Source organism: Antrostomus carolinensis, unplaced genomic scaffold (genome assembly GCF_000700745.2).
Source record: "Antrostomus carolinensis isolate BGI_N321 unplaced genomic scaffold, ASM70074v2 scaffold37331, whole genome shotgun sequence".
Taxonomy (NCBI): domain Eukaryota; kingdom Metazoa; phylum Chordata; class Aves; order Caprimulgiformes; family Caprimulgidae; genus Antrostomus; species Antrostomus carolinensis.
The window spans coordinates 1-9,985 of record NW_010296916.1 but is presented as its reverse complement, the minus strand read 5'-3'; the positions used below and the strand labels follow the sequence as shown (position 1 = coordinate 9,985).

At 39.2% G+C, this 9,985-nt stretch overlaps 1 protein-coding gene across 1 annotated transcript in view; it reads right to left on the bottom strand.

The window, feature by feature from the left end:
* Positions 1–9,766, bottom strand: part of PASK (PAS domain containing serine/threonine kinase) — a gene marked incomplete at both ends in the record, with an annotated part of 13,813 nt that extends 4,047 nt beyond the window's left edge. The window contains 7 exon segments of the mRNA XM_029087572.1: positions 694–861; positions 2,560–2,738; positions 3,971–5,275; positions 6,775–6,779; positions 7,047–7,218; positions 8,909–9,071; positions 9,473–9,766. Of these exon segments, the coding sequence (XP_028943405.1) occupies positions 694–861; positions 2,560–2,738; positions 3,971–5,275; positions 6,775–6,779; positions 7,047–7,218; positions 8,909–9,071; positions 9,473–9,766 (2,286 nt within the window).
* Positions 9,767–9,985: the final 219 nt, after the last annotated feature.

Sequence of the window (9,985 nt, the reverse complement as noted above, 5' to 3'; positions counted from 1 at the left end):
CAGCCACTCACTCACTCTCCCCCCCCAGAGGGCAGCAGAGAGAATTGGGGGGCAAGGGTAAGGAGACTCGTAGGGTGAGATAAGAACAATTTAATAATGGAAATAAAATAAAACTTAAAATAGTACTGATATTAAAATAATAATTATAATAGTAATAAAATATGCAAATGAGTGATACCCAGTGCAATTGCTTAACATCTATGCAGAGAAACACCAGAGTCTGCCTCTCAACACCCAGAATATTTCTGCTGATAAAACAGTCCCATAATCTCAACATGTCTACTCCACATTCTTGAGTCATGGCATGATAAAGACTTTGAAGTTTAACACCCTCAGTAATGGAAGACTTAAACCTGTAATTCTTTTAAGCTTAATATGTACTTCTTTCAACAGGTTAAAGTAGCTGCATGGTCAGTCTCATTCTGTGCCTGTTGTCTTAGGTAACATTCATACACTACATCAGTGTGAACATCTTGTTATGCTGTTTTCATAAGATTATTGATTTCAGATTTCTGTTTAAAAGGAAAACCCCAAACTACCAAATAGCGGCTTTTAATAGTGTTGATAGAATATGAACACTGTAACCTTACAGTTTTCATCCTAAATAATTATTGCAATGAGAAAAGAAATAAATATTTATTTATTATATAATTATTATTATAAATATAATAATAAAAGAAAGAAATATTTAACCTCCTGGTGATCTTTCTTGTCCCTGGCAATCCAGACAGAGCCAAAAGATCCTTTGCCAATAAGACTGAGAGTGTTGTAACTTTTTGCATATTCTCCCTCACATGTCCTTAATCCTTCAAGCTCTTCAGCTCTTTGGGAATTCTCAAAAAGTGAAGTTGATCTGATGGCCTAGGTACGGATAAAAAAAAAAATAGCATGAAAAAAATTGAGCAAGCCACAGAATCATGTTTCTAAAATGAAGTAAATACTGAAAATAAAACACACATCTACAAGAATAGCTAAAAGGAGTGATATTTTGTTTTAAACTGTAAGAACTCTATGTTGATGTTATCATCACCATACAAGACAAGCCAACAGTCAGCTCTCACCAGCTACAAATACTGCTTAATTCAGAGAAAGGCAAAGAAAACAGAAGCATATGCTCCTTAGATGGCCACACAAATTTCTCTGTGTAAGTAGGAAAATGAATTCAAGACTGCCTGCAGTCTCTGCAAGAGCTTCAGGCTTCTCAAGGAATACTTTGGAGGATTCTTCAGAATTTTCTAAATGCCTTTGGGAGGCCAGCCACCCAGAACCATCTTCTATGGCAACACCATTCAACAGCTACTTTTCATACTCAAATGATAATTTGATTTGATGAGTAAGAAGTAGGTTACTTTCAATGTTGTAATTTTTCCAGGTAAGTGTATTCTGGACGTACAGAACTAAAAAGGTGCTGCTTTAAGCCCTGTCTATAAATTTGGCAATTTCTATTTGCCCCAGTAACTTAAAAAGATTTAGTATATACAAGATATTAAATTACCAGTGTTTACCAAACTTTCTGGTAAGATAGCCTTTTAGTTCTGTAGATTGGTCTCTTATCAGACACAAAGAGGAATCAAGTTGGAGGCATATCCTCTTAAATATTAACACCCCAGTAAAATCCCTAGTAAAGAAACACTACTTGCCTTCCTACCAAGGCCTGCAACACTACACAAGAAACTAAACACAGCAGAAGTTTTTCTTGCTCAGAGGATATGGCTTGGGGTTGCTTGTTTCAGCAATTAAGTTTCTCCACCAAAGATGCTCCTTAGAGTCTTCTGTAGTTTGGAACCATCACCACTATACGTTTGATGTCTAAATACATACGTACTTCTATGTTAAGGTCATAATAAAATCCAGCTATGTAAAGATCTGGGGAATGCATACCTTTACTCAAGTGATCTAGAAGATTGCCATTACCTATTTCATGTTGCTCAAAGGGACTATTTTACTCTGCAGCCTTGGTCAAAACACTGACAGTTTAACATCCCTCTACTAACTAAAAAGCAGGCCTGAGCAGTTCTGTGTTGGCATTTTATGGCATTGATGTGTACCTACTGTTCAGCTACGCGGCATTAGTTTTCTGTACACCATCCTGAATGCAGCATCTCAGGAGGCAGCTAAAAACCACCGTTTTCTTTTGTTGACACAAGGAAAATTTTCAGCCCAGTATTTCCTTTTTAAATAGTGATGTGTCACTGGTGCCAGTGTGATTACACTGATTTAAAAATTAATCTCACCACACTGGTGCAAACTTCTGTTGCAGATGTACCTAAACCAACCTAAGAACAAATTTAAAATTAGGAACTTTCATTGTCAGACTGGAGAAGTAACTACACTAAGCCAAACATAGGCTACCAGAAATGTTACAAAATAGCAATTTGTCCTTTTTACAGCAAAGAAATGTTGCTTTTGACATAAAAATAGGGAAACAAAGAAACAGCAATACTCGCCCAACACCTCATGATATTATTTTAATTTGGAAAACTTTTTGACTTTAGCTTTAGACTACCAGTCAAACAAGGAGAGGAATGCTCAATATTATACAATGGTAGAATTCCTTACTTCTCCGAGACTGTGTGTAGAAAGATCCACAATAGACTGGGCAGAGCTTGTTAGACTGGAGAGCAAAAGCTGAGTCTTTGCTTCAGCTTCCTTCTGGCTCTGTAAGTCTTTCACCACCCAGACACAGAAAAGTACAGCAGGGTCCTGCAGTTCCACACGCTTCACTTCGAAGAGTATACCTGTAGAAACAGGTGAGGAAGTTAAAATGGTGGAATGAAACTTTAGCATTGAACGAGACTGCAGACATTTTAGGACAAAATTCGGAGCTCTGAAAGTCAATTCCTGTTACTCATTTGGGAAACACCTACTCAGTAAGGAATGATCAGAGGGGCTGACAAAAGCACAGCTATTCTAGAGATACTTGGCTGCTACCTCCATAGTTCCCACTCCCCAGCAGAAACTTCTGTCAGTGTCCAATTTGGATTATTAACTTCACATTGCTATTCTAAATTACATTAAAATGAGGATTTTATACAACAACCCACTAAATCCAGCTAAAGGTGATCTGCGGAATCAAACCTTACACCTCGTAGGGAGTTATAAAGCAGGTATGTTTTATTCGCCGGCGGGTGACAGGGTGGATCGCTCCACAAAGGCCCTGCACACCCACGCTTTTACAAAGGCATTATTTAAAGTACACACACATACATATTCATTAAATTTAGGATGGGTTAATCTAATTAGTTCCAAGAAATTTTAACATAAGTTCACTCCCATTGGCGCTTGCGTACTGCCTCCTTTTGGTGTTTGTTAGCAGCCTTGTAGACCGTTAGACAAAACAAGGTTGGCTTTTTGCTTCAGACTGCAGGTGTTGCTCACCAGTTCCTTCTTATCTTGCTCCAGACTGCTCGCATACCAGGCACTGCAAGGCCTTTGCTGATAGTGTGGAATAGCTTGTTAGTTATTGTAAAAGTTTCCCCCTTAACACAGACAAAATGATCTAAACTTAAAGTTTCCCACCTAACACAGAGACAAAATGTAGCTAAGCTTATTTTCTAAAATCTAATTCTTAATACAGAAAATAAATGAATAAATGTAACTATATTTTATATGTTTGCATATCAAAGGAGTAAATGAAACATATTCCGTTACACAACTGAAATACAGGTTTTACAATGGAGTTTATATTTTCTGTTCAGAAGAAGTTATCAGGTTCAAATCTTTTAATTGTGTTTTAAGAATATTTCTGACCATTCAGTCTGGATTAACTCCTCAGTAACTTTGTATTTTATACCACCTGCTTTTCCAATACCCTCCAAGACTTAAATACCATTGTTTCTTCTAGATGCTAGAGCTTCTCCTTCCTCCACTGTGAGTTTCTAACCAGAACTGTTTGCCTTCTGCAAAAATGTGGGTGAAAAAGGGCATCTCAATAAGAGTTTTGGGAAGGGGAGAAATAGGTTTAACTTACTTAATTGTGAACCATCTCTGTGACAGCAATTCCCAGTATAGCTGCCTTCCAGAATCTTCAGGGCCAAGGGAGCTGCTGGTTTCAGCCTTCCTTCTTTCACTGGGGTTAAGGTTACTTTTATCTCCATATTTTGCTGCCCACGCAACTTCCAAGTCTTCCCCAGGACTACCTTTGCTTTCAGTGGGTTTCTGTTGATGTTGTCCCCCACAGTCTCTGCAAGAGCTTCAGGCTTCTCAAGAAATGCTTTGGAGGATTCTTCAGAGTTTTCTAAATGCCTCTGGGAGGCCAGCCATCCAGACCCATCTTCTGTGGCAACACCATTCAACAGCTGCTTTTCTTGCCCAATTGAAAAGGCACTGGTTTTCTGAGTTAGCATATTGCCTACAGCCGAGTCCACAGCATTAGAGGATGCTCCTACAAGAGCTGAAGTAGTACCTGAACAATTGTCTGAGTTCCCCTTGACACCAATATTCAGACCCAGTACCTCAAGACCAGAGCAAATACAGTTCAGCTCAGTGTCTGATTCTTTAACATCTTCAGAGGTTGTGGCAACTCCTGGTGCAGAAGCACTGCAACCCATTTTATTTCTTGAGCAAACATCACGGGTAGTATCTCTTCCATTTCCAAAGAAGGATGAAGCATCATTTAGCAGGCAGTTTTCAATGACAATGTGCTCAAGACTGTAATGTCTTGCATCACACATTGAGTTTGTTTTGGACAACTGCCCTGCCACCATACGGCTTTGAAAGTCTTGTCTGCAGTCCAGTGTTGTCCCAGACCATGGCTCACCTATTGTTGGTGTCCCAGGTGAGTTACAAATAACATCAGAAGGCAGCTTAATTAGGCCATAGGATGTGGTATCTAGATTGTCTTCTAGCCTAGAACAAACAGACACCCAGGCAAGATTTACTGAAAAAGCTTGTCCCCAGGCATCAGCAGAATGCTGATGCTTCAGCATTTCATACAGTAACCTACAGATCTGCTGACAAATTACTTCCTTGAGGTCTTGATTATGAACTTGTAATTGGTCAGGGAAGATACTAGTCTCACTGCCATTTCGAGTCTCAGTTGCAACAGATACTGCACTATCTCTGCTTCTTACTGGAACCTTCATGTTCTGACCTAAATCCAACTGCTCTGAATCAGGTGACATGGGAGAGAGTCTTGCAGAGAGCATCTTTTGAGAATTATTTGATCCTGTATCTTGCACTATTCTACACTGTTCCACTGCTCCGATTCTGTCAAGCCAGGTTTCAGGGTAAGGCTCTCTATGGTAGGCTGACCACCCACTGGTAGCAATGTGCCCTAGTTTCACTAGGATAGAGTTAATTGTCTTCTTAGTAGCTAGTAAGTGCTGAGTTTTGGTTTCAGTGTGGGATTTGTTATGAGAAGAATGTTGATAAGGTACTAATGTTGTTGCTGGAAGTTCAAGGACTTTGTGTTTCACTAGTCTGCAAGTGCAAAGGACTGGAGAGGCAAAGTGCAGTAATCAAAACCCAAAATTGGCATTTGGCTCTGCCAATGAGATACTGCATATCATACAACATCATGTTCAGTATATTAATGAGAGCTGACCGGAAAGCTGGGGCGATTCTCTTGGGGATTACTTGGGCTCACACTTCCAGGATTGCAGTTTTGGGACTCTCTCTGTTCTGGGATTGCTAAAGGGGAACAGGCATCAGTTGGCACGTGGTGAGCAACTGCACTGTGCATCACTCATTTGCATATTTATTATTACTGTTATTGTCATCATTATTTTAAGTTTTATTTTATTTCAATTATTAAATTGTTTTTTTCTCAACCTACAAGTCTCCTTACCCTCCCATTCTCTCCCCTGTTCCCTAGGGAGGGGAGAATGAGCGAGCTGCTGTGTTTGGTTGGTAGCCAAGTGAAACCACCACACAATGCTGTCTTCACTGCAAGGATTCAAAGTTATTAGAGATATCATGATGACAAAATAATGAGAAAACCATCATACTGTATACTACCTACTCTTCAGTTACTATGGTCACTATTTAGAACCTGCACCAATTGTTTTATTTTTAAGTTTAAAAGAAAAAGGCAGAAAGCTGTTGGCACAGGCATCCAAAGTCCTAATGAATTCCATCTTGACCAAAGAAAAGCAGGTATACTTCAATGGCACTCCTTCCCTATGGAATACTTTCTTCTCTACCTTAATTTCTCAATATATATCAAAGACAAAAAGCAACAAAAAGCCAATACACATGACAGGATATTTCCAGTCTGGAGAACAGAAGATCTCTTGTCTGTCCAACAGAAGATGAATGTCTCCATCCAACAATTTAACCATGGTTCATTGAAGCCCATAGCAAAAGGTATTTTACAAAAACAATCCATGCAGCAGAGCACTTACAATCCAAGTATGATATGAGAGACATAAACCCAAGAGAGCACAAGGAAACAATGACTATCAGTCTCTCTGAAAAGCAGCAAGAACTGTGGTGTAATAGTTACATATTAAAAAGGGCAGTAAGTCTTTTCTGAGAGTTAGAATTGTTAATGTGGAAGGCTTAAAATTGGACTTAAGATAAACATAATATAGGTACGTGTGCAGAATTTCTAATCTTGTAACAGGAAAAGGACCAAGAAAGGTACAATAAAAATGACTGGACTCTAGTAACACAGTATCCTGTTTTAAGGATGACCTGCCAGTTACACCAGAAGGAATAACATTTAGAATTCACTCCAGGTAACCTGGCTTCAGTGCAACACTAGCTGGTGGATACCATGGAAAGAGATAAACATTCACTGTTTCTGATCTAGAAAAGATAGAGACTAATTACCTTCCCTAGCCTGGGTGAAGCCTTTGGTTCCCTTCAGAGATGGAACTCCTGTAACTTTACAATTGTAGGTTGCAGAGATCTAAACAAAAAAACGTAGGTAAAACTCAACCTGTCTTGCAAATAGCGCTCAGATTCTAAAGAGACCAAAGTGCAGAAGGCTCACATTACACCTTCCCACAGACATTACAGAGGTGAAGAAACAGTTTTCACTGGTGACTGCCACTATGGCTCTTCATTTTTCAAAGTGAATATGCAGTCCATGAAATGCCTACCTATTAGAGGGTGTGGATGCCACTTCAGGAGGTGAAGGAGTAGAAAATAACCTGTTCCCATTATTTTGTTTAGTCTCATCATGTATTATTTTGTCATCTTTGTGTCTTTTCAATTTCTCCTCTTCATCTCTTGACAGAAGGCTGGCTAAAGAAGCAGCCAAGAAGCTGCTGTCTGTACCAAACAAGAAACAAAACCATATCAATTTAACCTTTTATGTTTAGATTTCGGAGACTATAGTGATTAAAAACAATCTCAGAACTGCCTTGGTCTGTCTCATCCCAAAGGAATTAAGTATAAAAGACTTAATTAAGGCAAAGTGGTCCAAATATGAGCACTCCACTCTACTTTGGCCTGAGAAGTCATCACATGCAGGAATCTAATGTTTTCATGTTTTCTAAAAATTTGCATTCCCATCAAAGCTCTTGGCAAACCTGAAAGGAGGGTGTAGAGAGGTAGGTGTCAGTCTCTTCTCCCAGGTAACAAGAGACAGAACAAGAGGAAATGGCCTCAAGTTGTGCCAGGGGAGGTTTTGACTGGATATTAGGAAAAACTTCTTCACTGAAAGCATTGGAACACGCTGCCCAGGGAGATGGTGGAGTCACCTTCCCTGGTGGTATATATAAGACGAGTAGACGAGGTGCTTAGGGACATGGTTTAGAGGTGGAATTGGTAGTGTTGAGTTTATGGTTGGACTTGGTGATCTTAAAGGTCTCTTCCAACCACTGTGATTCCGTGAAAGGTATTTAGCCTCCTGGGTTAGCTATTAGGACTGAAGTTCACAGATCTAAAAAAAGGCCAATGACCATACAGAGATTGGAAATAAAGTGATCTTTCAAATAGTAGCAGAAAAAAAAAAAAAGCCAAAACACAGACACTTCCCATTCCAAATACTTAAAATGAAAAAGACAAGAACTTCTTTCCTTCCCCAGTGACAACAGATCAAAAGAGAAAGACAAGAGTTTGCATGATTAAGTAAACCAAGTATTGTCAATGAGTGAATAAATCTAGATTTGAATCTAGAACAATCCTTCCATTTAGTAAAGGCTGTGTGCCAACAATGCTTCCTCACTGAAGAACTGAATTATTCCTAGGTTAGAGGCATCACTTCATCAGAGAACTACTTAAGAAATTGCACACTGTCTACTAACCCTCCTTTGTTCCATTAGTGTGCATTGGTTTCAATGCAGTTGTGCATTTCTAAGCAAAGAAAACTGAAAAAAAAAAAACCCAAAGCCAAAGGGACAAAAACAGCCTAATGATCTCTTGTGATACAGATGAAAGTATGCACTTGCTTGTTTTCTGTTTTGGCCAGAGCTAGTTGGAAAGAGAGATTTGGAGACATGAGGCTTCCTTGCTTCTGTTTATTCCTGTTGTGTTCAGAGAAATAAAATTTTGATAAATTCTTTGTAAATGCAGTGAACTGCATCAATAAAATATGTGATGCTTCCTAACTGAAACACCACAGTAACACTGAATATTAGCCAGCAACATAAGCCAATTCAGAAGAGTATTAGAATTTTTCCCTTAAAGTATTAGTCCTAAGTATCTACAGCTCTGCTACAAAACTGTCACAAAAGCCATATTTTACACATCTTAAAATACTCAAGAGATCCTAACAGGGGAGGGAGAGAAAGGGATGTTCTCGTTAAGTACAAAGCATTCTCTATTAACTTCCAATCTGGGTATTCAGTTTGATCTTCTTAGCCACAAAGAGAGAAGCACAACCTTCAGTGAACAATTCCGTTCTAGCTTAACCTGAGGTTACAGCGGAAATCCCATTTAAAAACTGTATGGAGGTACACTGCTTTTACAAAGCAGTTCCCATGTTCATAGGCAAATCTCTCATCTCTATTCATTTTACCTCTGTTCCAGCAGCCAGAACCAGCTGTACAGCAGGCAGTAACATCTTCAAAGACACACTCCCCTTCTGTCCCCATGGAGGTGTCAAGAGGAGGTAATGGCAAAGAACAGTCACTGCTTCCCTCCATGTTGTTATAGAAACCAGGGATCAGGAATGTGATGTTCTAAAACACAGAACAAAACCTTATAGAGCTAAGCTGACTGTCACAGGCTGGGGGCAAATGCTGACAATCCTGATTCTCAGGCAGAAGTGACCCACATGACTGATGGAGAACACATAAGAGCACAGCTTGCTTTGGGCTACTTATATCCATTATATATCTGGATATAAGTATATATGGATATACATCTATCCATACTTAAATCCATACTATCTCCTCAGCACTGCAAGACTTATCAATCACAGCAAGGGAATTTGCATATCATTCTACAACTCACTTGTTGAACACATGGAACACAGGTTTTGTGACAGACAAAAATGAGTGTAAAAGATGACTTTCCAATTCCAATGGATATGCTGCCAGACACAGCAGTCTTTTGGGAGGGCTTAAAACTCCTGTCTTACCTTTCCCAACAGTTCTTCCTTCTCATAGCTAAAGAGCATTAAAGCAAAACTATCCTTGATGCCACAGATGGTTCCATCTGACTAGACAGTAATAAGACCACTGATGCTGGAGAAAATAATGACTGTAGCATAGTAATGATAATCTGCAAAAGAGCCACCTTCTTCTGTCTGCAGAACACCAGCGTTCTGCACTGCTGCTTGGTCTTCCTCCAGAAGGCTTACTTGTAGCTTTAAACTGAGAGGAAACATGTTACCCTCTCTGGATCGGCCTACAGCTCGTTGGATCCTGAGGTTCTAAATTAAAGAAAAAACAAATGAACAAACAACAAACAAACAGAAAACCTCTAATTAATTAAATGTTTTGGTTTAATTTCAGTATTCATATAAAATTACACAAGAACATTCTGAGGAAAAAGGTGCAAGAAAAGAAAAGCGAACCAATTCTGTGAATATCAAAATCACCGAAGTCTGGTTTTCTAAGGATTTGGAATCCAGTGTTGAACTCCTATATGA